At 42.1% G+C, this 16,244-nt stretch overlaps 2 protein-coding genes across 4 annotated transcripts in view; one reads left to right on the forward strand and one right to left on the reverse strand.

The window, feature by feature from the left end:
* Window positions 1–14,127, reverse strand: mfsd14bb (major facilitator superfamily domain containing 14Bb). Its single transcript, XM_037097066.1, has 12 exons — window positions 13,884–14,127; window positions 11,559–11,651; window positions 10,225–10,287; window positions 9,923–10,050; window positions 6,702–6,816; window positions 5,759–5,977; window positions 5,361–5,474; window positions 5,144–5,215; window positions 4,672–4,784; window positions 4,407–4,504; window positions 4,159–4,301; window positions 1–3,990 (listed from the first exon to the last, which is right to left on the reverse strand). Exons 1-12 carry the CDS (start codon window positions 13,938–13,940, stop codon window positions 3,760–3,762), a joined length of 1,446 nt encoding a protein of 481 aa, XP_036952961.1. The 5' UTR covers window positions 13,941–14,127; the 3' UTR covers window positions 1–3,759.
* LOC119018964 (spindlin-1-like) overlaps window positions 13,497–16,244 on the forward strand; it is a 16,783-nt gene continuing 14,035 nt past the window's right edge. The window contains exon 1 of one of the 3 annotated variants that reach the window (XM_037097070.1): window positions 13,497–13,518. The gene's annotated coding sequence lies outside the window, so the exon portion shown is untranslated. Of the gene's footprint in view, window positions 13,519–14,723; window positions 14,862–16,244 lie in introns of those variants that run through there. The other 2 variants (XM_037097071.1, XM_037097068.1) reach the window with 2 other exon arrangements.

The following is a 16,244-nucleotide window of genomic DNA, read 5'->3' on the forward strand; positions in this document are numbered from 1 at the left end:
TTTCAAATTCCATACATTTCTCTTTATTATCATCATTATTCTTATTATTATTATTATAGATATTATTCAAAATTATGTTCTTAACAAGATAAAAGCAAATGCACAACACGTAGACGTCGTTCAGCGTCTCTTTGTTTCTCTATAAAAACAGATATGAACATGAAGAATGATTAGAGGCACACGTTCAGAGAAATTAAAGTGCAGCAATCAGCAAAAGTTCTGCATCATGTACACGGGGGGGGGGGGGGGTTCTGACTGCATACGTTACTGCATCTGTTCTAATAATTATCAGCCAAATGAAAGTCTTCTCAGTAACCTTGTAGATTTATGTTCAGCAACAAGAGTTGACGTACAAAAAGAGTCAAAAGAAAAAAAAGCTTCTCCTTCAGTCGCCATCGGTTCAGTTACTGCTGTTTCCTGCAGCGGCCATGTTGTCGCTTCGCATCTCATCGGAAAGTTGAACTGAACCTCATCTTTGCTGCCGAGGAGAGATTTAACAGAACCAACGATTTTCTACATAACTTCTGAAATGTTGAATATCGTCTGAACACAAACAGCTCAGGAAATTCAGTCTGCAGCTGGAGAGATCAAATAAGATCAACAATAATATCAGTCATGATTTCAGTCCTCGACAGTTAAATACTGTGAAAAATTTTTTAAAGAACAGCTGCAAAAATCTCCCAGAGCCTGAGGTGAAGTGACGAAGTGACGCAAGCTTAAAGTTTTAAGCTTGCGTCACTCACTGTGTAAATGGCGAGAATTTAAACTACAGGGGGCAGAATAACCTCAGACACTCTCTGCTGTAGATATCTTAACATTCTGTCCCTGTCTTACAAATTGCTCCTCTAAATGATCACTGGCGTTTCAAAACAGTTGCAGATAAACCTTATGATAAGTTAACTGATTAATCATCGCAGTACAACAGAGAAAGTGTTCCGATGGGACGTGAAGGCAGCTGCAACATAAAGAGACAGACAGGAAGTAGCTCATAACACTGGTGGATTCTGGGAAATTGAGTAACAACTCTGCTGGGCTTCAGACTGTAGAAAAATATACTGTAGGTCCAGCTTTCTGTTTTGACATCATCTTTAAGAAGAAAATCAAATGTGGGACGAGATTTAAGTCTCAGTTGGAAAAAAACAAGTTTTAACGAGCCGACTGAGCTCGAGCTTTAATAACAACAACACACATCAGATGTTTTAGAGATCGAACGAGGAGGCGAAACGTCTCCAGCTGTAATGTGATTGTGCTTCATGAAGCTGCACACCATCATCTACCTCATCTTCATCATCAGGACACATCAGGAAACTGAAAACAGCCAATCAGAGTGAAGCTATGAAATTCATCATCCAACATGGAGTTTTGGTTTCTTCTCTTCATCCATCCAGTCAGAAGCTTGTACGTCACACTAGACATAACTTACGCTGGTCTTAAAGAAACAGATGATCTATCATGGATTCATGAACATCCTGATCAGATTTAACATCTGAAGATTAAAACTTCTAACAGTTAATAAAACCAGTTAACCCTCCTGATTCAGCCACAGACTGCAGGTGGATAAAGATCACCGACACTCACGTCTGTAACTAGAAGGAACACAGTCGGCCATTTTGTCTCAGTTCTGGACAACCGAGTGGAGTTTGACCTCTTACAGACCCGATCAGACCTCAGATCAACACTCGCCCTGTGTGAGCCGATCACAGCGTTCAGCTCGGAGTCCGTCAGTTCACAGTGACATCGACCATCACTGAGACAGACCGACAGACAGACAGCATGTTCATGTAGAGCATGTGCTGACTTTACCAGGTGACGGTCTGGTGACGTGGTGATAAATACTAAAGGAATGTGGTTTGAGTGAATGGAGCACCACACCTGTACCCAGAGCCGCCCTCCTGTGATTGGATCACTCAGGACAGAAGCTGATCTCAGGTCTGAACAGGTTGATAAAAATATCTGGTGAATAAAAAAAAAAGGCAAAAGTAACAAAAGAATGGAACAGAAAGAAAACATGGCACCTTTTGGTTCTCAACAACCTGCCGTGGTTCTAAATCAAACTAAAGAACAGACGAGCATCATGTTCAACATGTTCACACAACATCAGTAACTATGAGCGCTTGATTTGTGCTGCCTGGAGTGGCAGGCGGGTGGGAGGAGCACGTTCAGATGAAGCAGTCTGGGTTGAACAAACAGACTCAACACGCTTCAAGTATTTAAACACAAGAAGAAGAAGATGAGGCATCGATACTGAAAATGATCTGATTAAATAAATCAAGCGTACGGAGCTGCAGGTGTCACGAGGGGAAAAATAACAAGTGAGCACGATTTACGTTACATTACATTCACATCATCAGATTTCACACCAAGGAGGTGAAATATAATGAGGATTCAGTAAATTGTGCCCACAAATAAGTTTTCTCCCTCCGTGACTCCTTCAGGCTCCTCAAACTGTTCAAATCATTTTCTCAAAAGATCGACGTTTCCATTTCCTCTTCAAAACAACTGGCGTGAGGATGATGTCACAGCTGGGCGGAGCCTGCACATGCTCAGTGAGAGTGACTGCCATGCTGGTATTTGTCGTATTAACCTTCCAGTCTGTTGAAACTGTCAGTGTGTAGACGGTTTGATACGAACACGCTGCCCCCTGCAGGCGACCACTTCCACCCTGAGTCGTATCCCACAATCCCGAGCAGCTCTGACATCACCGTCCTGATGGGAAGTTTCCATTAAAACTGTCAACTGTGCAGCTGTGAATTCAACACACCGCTGTTCCTTTCCAGTGGGGAGTGCTTGATCTCCTGACCTCTGCAGGCCTGACGGGTGGAGTCAGGAGCAGCAGACACACAGAGGGAAGCTGACTCCACAGCGTTTAGGCGGTGAGCAGACTGACGGCTTTGATAAACGTGGATAAAAAGATTTGCCAGATATTGATTCTCATCAGATTTGTAGGATTATTTTGGCCTCCGTGCGATGTTCGATCAATAATACTAAAAGTGCTTCAGTGTAGTTTGATCACTTTGCAACGCGGCATTAATAGTTTTAGTTCTAGTTCACACCGCCTCATTTTAATTCAACTCCTCATCACCTTTTCCTTCTCGCTGTGACTCCGCCCTCTCTTTACCGTCATCCAATCAGCACTGTTGATTAAAACTGATGTACACAGCTGAGAAACAGCTGAGTGAAAGTCTGAGTTGTGCTCAGCAATGTATTATATTGTTATTATTAAAATCAGTCTATATAAGACAATCTATCATCTCAGATTTTGGATCACAAAACCAGAACAGGAACAAGCAAATCAAACGTGAGTTCTGTGAAATATAGAATTTGTGCGCTCATGTGCTTTGAAATGAATTGGAATAGCTTCCCACTGACGTGAACAGAGACAACGTGATCTGTTATCTTTGCTCTTCATGTCATGTTTAAACGCTCTGAGCGATAAAAAGCAGAAATTCCTACCAGACGCACGTGAACACAATGAAGTTTGAAGAGCGACTTCCTCACTCAGGCAGTGACGCCTTCCGAGGAGCACGTGAACGCAACGTAACATCCTGTAGCTAAACAAACAACTTGTGAAAATCAAAGTGAATAAAGCTCGTCAGTGTGATCGCCGCCAAACGTCACTCGACTCTTTTGTCAACCGTCTGGACCTGAAGGAAGTTAAAAAAAAAAAATAAAAGCTGATATCCGTTTGTTCTGAAGGGGGGCGGGACTAGCAGACAGAGCTCAGGCCTCAGCGCCGTGATTGGCCGGGCCGGCTGTCAGTCACATGCTGCTGTCCTGCAGGAGTGGCTCGATGTCCTCCGTGTCACTGGTGGGCGTGGCCAGAGGGCTGGAGTTCTGAGCGTGAGCAGTGGAGGTGCTGCTGGACTTGCGGGCGGAGCAGGTCTTGACGTCGGCCAATCGGTGGTGGTCTGGGATGAAGATGGCGACGAGAAGAGCAAATAAGACGGCGCACGCTCCGAACAGGAAGGGAGGCCCAGGGATCATCGACTTCTATGACACACACGTAGACAACCAGTTGTTATTACCTTTAAGTGACCGAGGCTAAAGTGTGCGTGCGTGCGTGTGTGTGTGTGTGTGTGTGTGCGTGTGTGTGTGTGTGTGCGTGTGTGTGTGTGCGTGTGTGTGTGTGCGTGTGTGTGCGTGTGTGCGTGTGTGTACCTCGATGCTCTGTGACGGTCTTCCTGCCGCTGGCTCCATGTCGTTCAGCTCCACGTTGAAGAGGAAGAAGATGAAGCCGTAGAGAGCTGGACCCAAACCATTACACAGACCTCTGATACCTGTGATCATCCCCTGGGCCACACCTGAGCAACACACACACACACAGGATTAAAAAAAACCTTCAAACATCGATGAAAAAACACAGTCAGGGGAGGTGAGAAAAGAACTATGAATCCAGGTGTACTGACCTTGCTGGTCAGGTGAAGCACTGTGTGACACCAGAGCAGAGACTGCTGGGAAGGTGATGGAGGACATGGCCGCTACTGTTCCTGCTGCCCACATCATCCTGAACAGGACACACACAAACAGACAGCGAGACGCTGTTAACTTTATCTCAGAGAAAACTGAAAAATACAATAACTTTACTGCGGGAAAAGACTGTAAAACCATTCTAAATATTTAAAATGTACATCCAGTGAAATACTAGTGAAAACAGTCGGTGTGTGAACTCACCAAGGTTCAGAGCCGAAGCCATACCAGGCCAGCTGGAGAAGCTGAAAGCCCAGACCCAGAAGAACTGTGTTCTTATTACCGATGGTCCTCATCAAAACACTGAGGAAGAGAGTCTGACAGAGAGACAGATGAAGTAATGACATTACATCTCGAAGAGCTCAAACATCAGAGAAATCCACAAAGGGTTTAACTGACAGCTACAGAAATGGAGGACTAAAACATCTAAACACATTTTAATTTGGCTGTGATTCACTGAGAGGAAATGTTAATTAGTTAAAAAGTATCTTAATGAGACAATGATGAAATGTTGAAACTTTTTTAGTTGTGATGAGCAGCAGAAAATCTCTGCAGTCAACTGTTGCTCATTCTTTATCAGCTGAACATGTTTTATTTCGTACTCTCAGATCGTTAACAGTGAGGAGTAGTTGTTTAACAAATCCTCCAAGATGGCGTCAGATGGTTGTTTGTGTACCTGAGCGACTATAGAGAGGATTCCCACCATGGCGATGAAGGCAGCGATGGCTGCAGGAGAAAACTCGATCACCTGAAACACAGAACAAACCGTTCTTTCAGTGACACCGACGTATAATCAACAACCCAACACAGCTCATCAGTGAGATCACCACAACATTTGTTAAACCAGTGTGTGTGCGTATGTGTGCGTGTGTGTGCGTGCGTGTGTGTGTGACCTGTCTCAGGTAGAGGAAGAAGCTGGAGTACTGTCCGGCCTCAGGCAGGTAGGACAGGAACACTGTGACACAGATCAGCAGCACTGTGCTGTCTTTCCCCACACGACGCAGAGACTGAACACACAAAACAAACAGCTGTCAATCAGTTAATCAATCAATTAATGACCAGCTGACATCTGGCTGAAACATTTCAACCTCTTCTATTCAGCTGCGGATCAAAGATCATGGATCACAAATCATCTGTTTCACTGTTATCAACACTTTATTCTTTTTTCTTGCTTCTGTTTAGTTTCCTCCCTCCGTTGACGCTCTGTGTGATGAGGTCAGCTGGTTAAAATAAACCATATGTGACCTTTGACCCCGTGATGTCATAATGTGCTGGTTCAGTCTAAACTCACGGCAAAGGGGTCGGCCTGCTCCCAGGAGATGGGGAAGCCCCAGGATGTCAGACGCATCTTGTCCGGCAGCGACTCTGGCACAACGAAGAACACGAAGGCGATGTCCGCCACGGCGATCACCGTGGCAACCAGGACCACCAGACTGTCACCGTACTGCGCCGACAGGTAGGCCCCGATGGCCGGGCTCGTCACCAGACTGGCTGCGAAGGTCGCGGAGACCTGAAGAGACAAACACAGACGTGAGGAACCAGAACGAGTCAGAGCTGTACTGAAGCTTCTCTTATGTTTGACGTGATGCCCTCAGCACAGTCTGACAGGACCGATTAATGTTCTCTGACTGACTAATCAACTAATCATTTCAACACCGACCGAGGATCTAAACTGAGGATTTACTCAAACAAATTCAGAGCGACTGACGCAGCCTTTCAAGATGTATGAAGAAATACATATTTGACATCAACTTTATAATTTGAAGTCAGTAACCAGTGAGGTAAATTACACTTATTATACTACACATATACTTAGATAGTGAGCAGTTCAGCAGATTTTACAGAGGATGATGTATTAGTCTCTACACAGTCACATAAAACACAAGGACAACTCAAACAGGCTGTTTCTACTTGCACTTCCTGTGACCCTGGTTCACTGCAGATCTCCATCATAGCAGGAAACAACCAACAGAACCTCACAATGTGCTGTTACAGTGATCACATGGTCTCAGTGTGTCTCGATTATGTTGATATAATTATATAACACTGAGTCAGATATCTGTGAGCTACACCAGCTTCATCTTTAAACCTGAGAGTTTCTGCTGTCTTCGTTTCTTTTCTCTGAATCGAGTGTTTTGCTGAAGTCGCTTCCTGTACTAGTGAAAGTTTTATGTTTCACACCCTGGAGTCTAACAGGCTGACTGATGATTTCCACAGTGTGTAGCTGTAGTTACCAGTCCGTAGGCTGTGCTGCGCTCGTGCTCCTCTGTGATGTCGGCGACGTAGGCGAAGATCACCGAGAAGGTCACAGCGAAAATCCCTGAGACTGAGATCAGAGCAAAATACCACCTGCACACACAGACACACAGGAAGCAGCAGCTCAGATACACTTTATCCATACAGTACACACACACACACATTATCCATACAGTACACACACACACACATTATCCATACAGTACACATACATACACACACATTATCCATACAGTACACACACACACACATTATCCATACAGTACACACACACACACATTATCCATACAGTACACATACATACACACACATTATCCATACAGTACACATACACACACACACTATCCATACAGTACACATACACACACATTATCCATACAGTACATATACACACACACACACATTATCCATACAGTACACATACACACACACACACTATCCATACAGTACACATACACACACACATTATCCATACAGTACACATACATACACACACAATCCATACAGTACACATACACACACACACACATTATCCATACAGTACACATACACACACACACATTATCCATACAGTACACATACACACACACACACACACACACATTATCCATACAGTACACATACACACACACACACACATTATCCATACAGTACACATACACACACACATTATCCATACAGTACACATACACACACACATTATACACAGCGAGACATCAGCTTCATACTCTGGAGGTCTTGATTCTGACGTCTGAGTTATTTCTGCTTTAAACAGCAGTGACATGTTTAATAACTGTTCAGAACAGAGTTGATTTAATTTACAACAGTTTACAGGACACAATAAACGTGATGAGTGATTAACTAAACACAACTGTTAATCCTTTTTAAGGCATTTGCATTTAAAGTGGTGTATTAACCTGTTTGATGAAAGGAGAATAACTCATGAAAAGGTGCAACAATTAATCAACTGAAAGGAAAAAACTGGGAACGACTTGATAAATTAATTGCTGAATTTATTTTTCCAGCATAATTTCTGAAACATTTCAGGATGTCTGATGATTATTTTTTATAGAGCAGATGATTCAGTAACAATAATCGTCACATTCATTGTTTAATTGATGGATTTCTTGTTTTCAGTAAGTTGTAGTAAATCAGTGGTACAGAAGTTTCTTTAGATCCTGGAAACATTTGAACTGACACGGGGCAGAGAAATAATAATTTATCTGGGAGAGTCTGGACGGAGGGTTTGTGAAACGTGATGCACAAACATCATGAAGTGAGCAGATATCAGCTGACCTTCAGCTTCAGCCGTCTTTCAATTCAACATAACAGAGATTTTGTAGACACACATATTTTCTGTCTGATAGGAAAAAAATTTTTTTAATAAAGATCTGAAATAGATATTATATACAGTTTCTTTGCAAGTCTTAAAGGATCCTAAACAGTCCATGTGTCAGGAAGTTTTCTGACAAACGCTCTGCTCGCATGTTGAACACATGAACGCTGAGGTTTTGCCGGGCTGTGAGAGCAGCAGGAGAGCAGAGTGTGTTTGAATGCTCGGCCTGTTTTCTGATCTCGGCTCTGCAGCTTTCGGGCTGATCTGCTCACATGAACAACATGTGACTGTTCAGACAGAAGAGCCTCCACCAGCTCTGAGATCAGACCTGCAACCAACTGCTATCTTACATGGTTTTCCAGGGTTTTGGAAGAGGTGCATGTATTTGGTGACAAATTAATGCTTTTCAGAAAAAAATTGCAATTTCTGAGTATTATGGACCATTATTATTACCAGAGCAGTGAACACGAAGTTGGAAAAACTTGAGCAGAAACCTAAGAAAGTGTTTAAGAGGTGTAAAGAGAGTGATTTAGTCAGTATTCCATATTGTTAATACATTCCCATTAACGGCAGGGAAAACAGTGCTTTGATTATCGATTAACAATGATCATCTTCTCCCAATTATTCAACAACAGTGAATTATGTCCAAGGACTCATCATTTTAATGTCTTGTTTAGTCCAACCAACAGTCAAACAGATTCAGTTTACTGTGACGGAGAGGAGAAAATCCAGAGATTTTAAAACTAGTAAATCATTGTCATAATAGCAGATTCATCTTCAGTTGATAAACTTATGGATTAATCCCTGCAGCTCTACATCTGCAGGCTTCACATCCACACAGCAATTAATAATCAGGACAAAAAGCTGTTTTTTTTTCAGGGTGTCTACAGAAGTTAGACTTTTTAAGACCTTTCTAATACCACTTCATATGAAATCTAGGACCAAACCTGCGATGGAAATACACACCAAATATGATCAAATAATCTCTCTCTCTCTCTCTATTTATCATATACAACTGTATTATTAATATTTTCAATATTAATTATCAATATTTGCATACAGGTGCATGCTGAGAGGCTTCACACACGTCCTGAACATCAGCTGCTCAATCTAATCTCATATCAAATTTGATTTAATAAAATATCATATTTTCTATCATCAGATTTTGAATCTCTTTGGATTCTGTTGTTTTGACATAACAAGACACTTGAAGACACTGATTCTGAATCAATCAACACATTATTCAATAAGCATATTGGTTGCAGCTCTGGGAGACACGTCAGTGCACAGAATAACAGAAGAAGCAGTAATACAATGATTCTGCAGTGTAACCTGATCTGATGTCAGTGGATCACTTTTGAATTATTTCCAGGAACAAACTGACTTCAGCACTAATCACAGTGAGAGCACTTATACAGGAGATAATGACCTCGGAGTTAAATAGGATTTAGACTCCAGACCGACTGACTGGGAAAAAATCTGATATCAATCTACATAAATATGTACACTAGGGGTGCATCAGTACATGTACTGGTGGATTGTCACATGGTGAGAGCAGTTAAGTGAATTTCCCCAGTCACAGATCAATAAAGTCTTATCTTATCACATCAGTGCACTCAAACTGTAAACTTGATTTTAATTTTATATATGACCCAAGAAAACTTTTTTCTGCATTATCTTCTGGAAAGAAACTTAAATACAGGACGCCAATGCCGAACAATACCGAGACAGACATACAGAAGCCTTGGAGTAATCATCTTTCAAGTAATGTTTGACATTAAAGCTGACATAAGAGTTCAAAACTGCACCACAACACTCAGACAGACACCAAAGTGGAAAGTGTTTGCACACAGTCGGACTCACCAGGGGCTGATCCTCATGAAGGGAATGGGGGCGCAGGTGAAGAAAACTGTCATGAGGAGGAAGGACTTCCTGCCCCAGATATCTGACAGTGCACCAATCAGAGGAGCTGACAGAAACGACAGGAAGCCCTGAGCAGGAACACACAAATGTTAGTGACCAGACGTTAAAACAGGTTCAACACTGAGGCCTACGTCCTCACATCACGACTGGATCCTCCATTAATATGCATCAAAATATTTATCCTCATGTTTTATTTACTGTCTCTGTGTGTGTGTGTGTGTGTGCAGGGAAACAGGTCTGACCTTCACTCCCTGAACGAGGCCGTTCATCAGGAAGGTGTGCTGAGGGAACGTCTCATGGAGAACCTGAAAGAACAACACAAGGTCACATCTCAGCCTGCTGGTAGTAACACACACACAGCACAGACTCACTTCTGTGCTACAAATGATTGTGGAGCATGTTAAAGAGCATCTTAATGACTCAGCTGTGTGACTAATGAAGAAAATGGACCAGGGGAATTAATTAGTTATCACTTCTCTGACACACTGTGTTGCTGTATGAGATGCTGAAGGACGAACAGACAAAAGGCTCCACATTCTTCAGCTGCTGTCTGATTTAAAGGAAGAGTTCACCCATCCTTTAAGCTGAAATCTTCACTGTAGTTGCTGAAATAAAAGCGCTAATGTGCACACCATGTGATGTGGGAGCACTCGGCTGTAAACAACATCTTTTCACATCAGTTTGTGATCTCGGGGCTTCTGGAGAATAAAAATTACAGCAGATGAGCTGCACAGAGACATCTGATGTTTCTTTGTTGTTTCTCTGTTTTAAATCAAGTCTCAGCTGCTTCAGTTGTTCAGCAGAACGCTGCAACTCTGTTTTACTGTGAAGCTCCAGAACTGTTCTGTGGCTACCACACTTCACATGACTTTATATCCTCAGGAGGAGGAGAGGAGGACTTTATATCCTCAGGAGGAGGAGAGGGGGACTTTATATCCTCAGGAGGAGGAGAGGAGGACTTTATATCATCAGGAGGAGGAGAGGAGGACTTTATATCATCAGGAGGAGGAGAGGAGGACTTTATATCATCAGGAGGAGGAGAGGAGGACTTTATATCATCAGGAGGAGGAGAGGAGGACTGGGTTTATATTTTTGGGTTTAACAGTTTCTTTAAGTGACATTTCCAGCAAAAGCTGAGGAAGAGCATTAACTGTCTGTTGTTGCTCAGCTAGGAAACTGTCTGTAGAAACACAAAGAGGGACTTCTGCACTACCTGACTTGATGTTTAGACGATCCTGACTGCTGAAGATTGAGATGGACAGCAGGAAACACTAAAGCAACCAATAGCCATTTCAGTATACTGTATACTGAGCACTGGGATAAGATCCACTTGGAAATATGAACACTTTTAATAATAATAATAATAATAATAATAATAATAATAATAATAATATGTTTATTTATAGAGCATATTTCAAGCGCAGACATCTTAAAGTGCTATACTAAAGAAATAAAGACAACAAAAACAGAGACAGAACGATAAAGAAGTTGCAGACAGGGTGAATGTAAACATTCAGATGGTCGGTCGAACAGTGGAACTGTGAAGCGGTGTGTGTTCTGATGTGTGTGTGCTCACGGTCAGCATGGGCGTGGTCAGCAGTCCCCAGGCGAAGAACTCCAGGAAGATCACCACCACCGCATGAGTCACTCTGGCTCGGCCGCGGCCGTGCTGTGGCGAGAAGAGAGAGTCAAACATTAAGAATTCATCTGTGAGAAGTAACCTCACTTCCTGTGCAACCTGATCAACACTCAGGTCTTCTACCAGCAGATAACACCATGATGACTGCCTGTTCACATCAGGGAGTGTGGATCTGACCTTTGACCTCTCTACTATTTTCTCATTTATGTTATTCAGAAACATTTACGCCTGCTGTTCTCAGGGTATCAGTTAAGGATGCAACCCGTTTATCAGACTGACATATGAGTCGGCCTGTTGTTGGAAAATGTTTCTCATAACTATTTATCGTTATCAGGAAGAAGAAGTGAAACCTGTTGTGCTCATGACATCAAACTGCTGCACCTGAACTGAACCAAACATGTCATCGATGGCGTGGATGATATTTAAAGTTTCACAGGAGGACAACACCATTGCATCTTGGGAGTTTTATTCCACAACAGTTCTGAAAGGAGGGGACAAAGTCTATGAGCTGTAAACAGTAAATGATAATAAAAGGTGTGGAGAATTAAATCATTCATTTGAGCGAACTACATCCAAGCCTTTTGTAGATTCAGATTCACATAAACAACAGATTAAGAATTCTTTTTACTTTACAAGAATGTGAAATTATCGGTTATCACATCAGTATCACCCATCAGAAGTACAAGTGTGGCAATTTCTCGATCCTAAGATGCATCGATGCAGAAACAGCACAGATTGTTGATTGTCGGATTTTAGGAATTTGCTGGACGGCACAACCTGGTCGAGACTTCTGCCTCACAACAATTACTAATCAGGTTAGCCAAACAAAGCCACAAATAATAACTGTTACAGTAGCGAAGCTAATCAGCAAAGATCCACGGAGGTGCTGTCAATTCTGCCGTCCAATCAGAGAGGTGTGTGCAGCAGAGCCTCATCTGTAGATTACAATGGATGTGTAAGGCACTGCAGATGGATACATGTTTTGTTTTTGTCATGTTTAATATATTGAAAAGATGCAGCTTTAATTGTGTAGACTGCTTTAGTCTGATTACTGGAAGGCCTTTATGAATAGAAGTATAATTTAAATGATGAATAGTAGCCATGTGCAGTAAAACAGACCACTGAGGATGCTGTACGCTGAGATCCATCGAGAATCATTTTAAATTGCTGACAGCTGAATCTTAACCTGACCGTGTGGCCAGTGAAGATTCACACCTCTAATGATAAGCAGGTAATGATCAGTTATCGGTAATGGCTGAAACAACAACAACAACATATTGTGGATCCTTAATATCAGATGACGCTGCATCAATTTCAACTAAAGACAAACAACAGTAGAAAGCAGTAAAAAATAAGTGAGAGCTGCAGGCCAAAGTTCAGAAATCTGTCAAGTTAATGTGAATAATGAAACATTTTTTCTTCTGTTATTTATCAGACAAACACATTGATGATTCTTTGGTTTCAGACTGATGGTCGCTTTGGACTCCTAGAACTTTATTAATCTGGACAATAACAAATAACTGAAAACAATAGTCAGCTGCAGCTGTAGTTATACGATAAGCTGTCCTGTAACCTGGCGGCTGAATAAATGAGAAGGTTTTATTGCAGACATGTATTTGCATGATGCTTCTACTGAAAGATCAGCACTCCATATACACCATCTTACGAGCCTTCACATTACAAGAAAGCCTCATTTAGTCACACAGAATCACAATGTTTCGATCACTGCACTCATGAGCTGCTGGAAAATGTTTAACTAACATGAGGGACCAGCGGAGGAATCGATTTCATGGGTCTTTTATCAGAAGAAATCGCCGTGAACACACTGACCGCTGCCGTTCTGACTCCTGTTTACTTTTGTCGTCCACCATGGCAGACCTGGACAAACTGTACTCAGGTAACATGAGTACGTTCCTTCCATTAATCGGAAAGGAAACACAGTGAAACACCTCTGATACAGCTTTACGGTTTACTTTAAGTAGCTAGCGTAAACATGAGCTAACGCTAGCTAATGTTAGCTAAATGAAAGAATTACCGGTTGGCGTTACCTCACATTCTTGACGGCTAACGTAGCAACTGGCGTTCGTGTTAATCTAAAGCTAGCAGCGTCAAACTAACGAACACAACATCTTTATTGTTTAACCATTGTCTTTCCATCAAAGTGCAGTCGCTGTCAACTGTTTTATTCATTAGTTTTATCTTAAATGGACGTTTTTCGCTCAGATCAACATTAGCCGACAGTGCTAGCTAACTACTACTCACCGAGGTCCGGACCAACATGATGTCGTTGGCCTCGGTCGCTGTTTTCTCCAGGTTCATCTCACATCTTGCCGTAACGATTCTCACATCAAGTTCGAGTTGCTCAGCATCCTCCTGAGGTTTCTCCGTCTCTTCCAGGATGTCCCGCTGAGTGAATTATAACTACGTGTCTGTGCGATCATGGACTTCCACTAAAGTCAGCGCGCTAACGGAGCGCTTCCTGTGAGTGACGGGCGGCTTGGCTTTCGGTTTTTACCAAAATTCCTCTGCTCTGATTGTAATTTAACAGCCTGTGAGTGTGTTTTCATTACCGGGGTGTTCCGAATGAGCGGTGCTGTCGGTTATGTAGTATGTTGCCCTATCTAAGAGGCTAAACACCGCCCTCGTGGGCTACCTCTGAGATAAAAAACAACTCGCTTTCCCGGTTCGCGTTGCCTTCATGTGACGTTAAAGTGTGAGCTGCTCCCAGATCAGCTCTGAATCAGGGTCGAGTCTGCATCTCACAGCTGACGTTTTGACTGATCCGACTCTGGGTCAGCTCTTACATCTCCACCCTGCTTCCACACACAGCGCGCCCCCTGCTGTGCCGCCGCTCGCACTACAATGCAGAGAATGTTTTATTAAGTTCGCAGCGTACGAAGCTAACAGCGTCGCCACACTTTGAAATCTCAGCGCACAAAAAGCACAAATACTCTTCTTATCTAACTGACTCTGGTGTTACGGCTCTATCAGTGACAAAATCAGGTCAACAGACAATCCCAGTATTTGGCAGGAAGAACCAACAGCGAATCGCGCCGCCAACATTCGCCTGGATCACTATTTGGCAAGAGGGAGAAAGGCGGGACTCGTCGGTGGAAGAATTTTTGGCTTCAACGCAAACTGAACAACAACCCGCGTCAAGAGCGCCGCCATGATGACCAACGCTTCCGGTCAGACTGTTGTAAAATCAAAGCCTGATACAAGAAATATATGCATATATAGGTGTGTAAATATATTTCCACGTAATATGTTAGAAGTTAATTGTACACACTGTATAGTATATCGATTTGTATATAGATACATGGGAACGTACACAGGTTCAGGAATGGAAGTTGGAATTGAAAGTTGGATCGAAACTGATTGTGATTAATTACTGAGTTGTGAAGAAAGGCTATAAAACATATAATGACTCTGTTACTAACATTATTCTAAACATCATTTCGTTATGTATTTGTTGAAGTAATCTCACTTTTTGTTTTGTTTTGTTTTGACACGTCTGAAATCAATTTGCATTCATTCATTAACTTAATTTGAAATCATGAATGTAACATTTCTGTTTCAATAATCTGTACAAACAATGTGACAATGACCAAATATTGTAAGCAACTGATGTTTAGGTCGTGTTTCAGTACAATTCGAAGTCAGGCTACACTAACAGTTTTTTTTAAATACTTAATTGTTAAATAAAAATAGCTGCCAAAAAATAGGTAAATCACTTAATCAAAATACATTCACTAATCCTCTCAGCTCTACATCTAACACAGAGACACAGTGCAGTGGATGAAACTCAACAAAGGAAAAATGAGAATCAAAGAACTGACTAATGGGACTTGTTTTAATTAAAAGGAATGTATATGAGTCAAACCAATTAATTACGATGAAAGAGGCACTTTTAAGATTTACTGTATTTTTGTTTTCGTGTCAAATTCATTTTCAGAGGGAGTGCTACGGGCACTTTTACCATAACATCAAAATCTCTATTTTTAAAACAGTAAGAAGACTCGACACAACATTAAAATTTGCTTGTAGTATCACCAGGGTCTCTACACATGAACGCCAGCATTGACACGAGCACGGACATTTACTAAAAAGGTTTTGAACAACTCATGTTAGCAGTAGCTTGTTCCGCTCGCCGCCGTCCTGCCAGTGAAGTGTCATCTCAGAATGTGACGTAACCTGGAGGACAGTTAAGGTGGAACGCTCCTAAAGCTTAGTGAAAAAGGAGCCTCATATAAGAAACAATACTAAAATCAAAAGCCGGAAAAGTCACGTGAGATCTCGCTCAGATAGTTGTTGCTGGAAGACAGAAGTTCCACCTTAACTGTCCTCCAGGTTACGTCACATTCTGAGATCAACACCTCTGGGCTGCCATGACCACAGCTAGAGGAACAAGCTACTGCTAACATGAGTTGTTCAGAAACTTTCTTTCTATTAAACTCTGTGTACACAAACAATGTTGTCAGTGCTGGTGTTCATGTGTAGAGACCCTGGTGATGCTACCAGCAAAGTTTCATGTTGTGTCCAGACTTCTTACTGTTTTAAATATAGAGATTCTGATGCTATGGGAAAAGTGCCCGTAGCACTCCCATTGAAAATGAGTTTGAC

The sequence above is a fragment of the Acanthopagrus latus genome, chromosome 5 (genome assembly GCF_904848185.1).
Source record: "Acanthopagrus latus isolate v.2019 chromosome 5, fAcaLat1.1, whole genome shotgun sequence".
NCBI classification, from domain to species: domain Eukaryota; kingdom Metazoa; phylum Chordata; class Actinopteri; order Spariformes; family Sparidae; genus Acanthopagrus; species Acanthopagrus latus.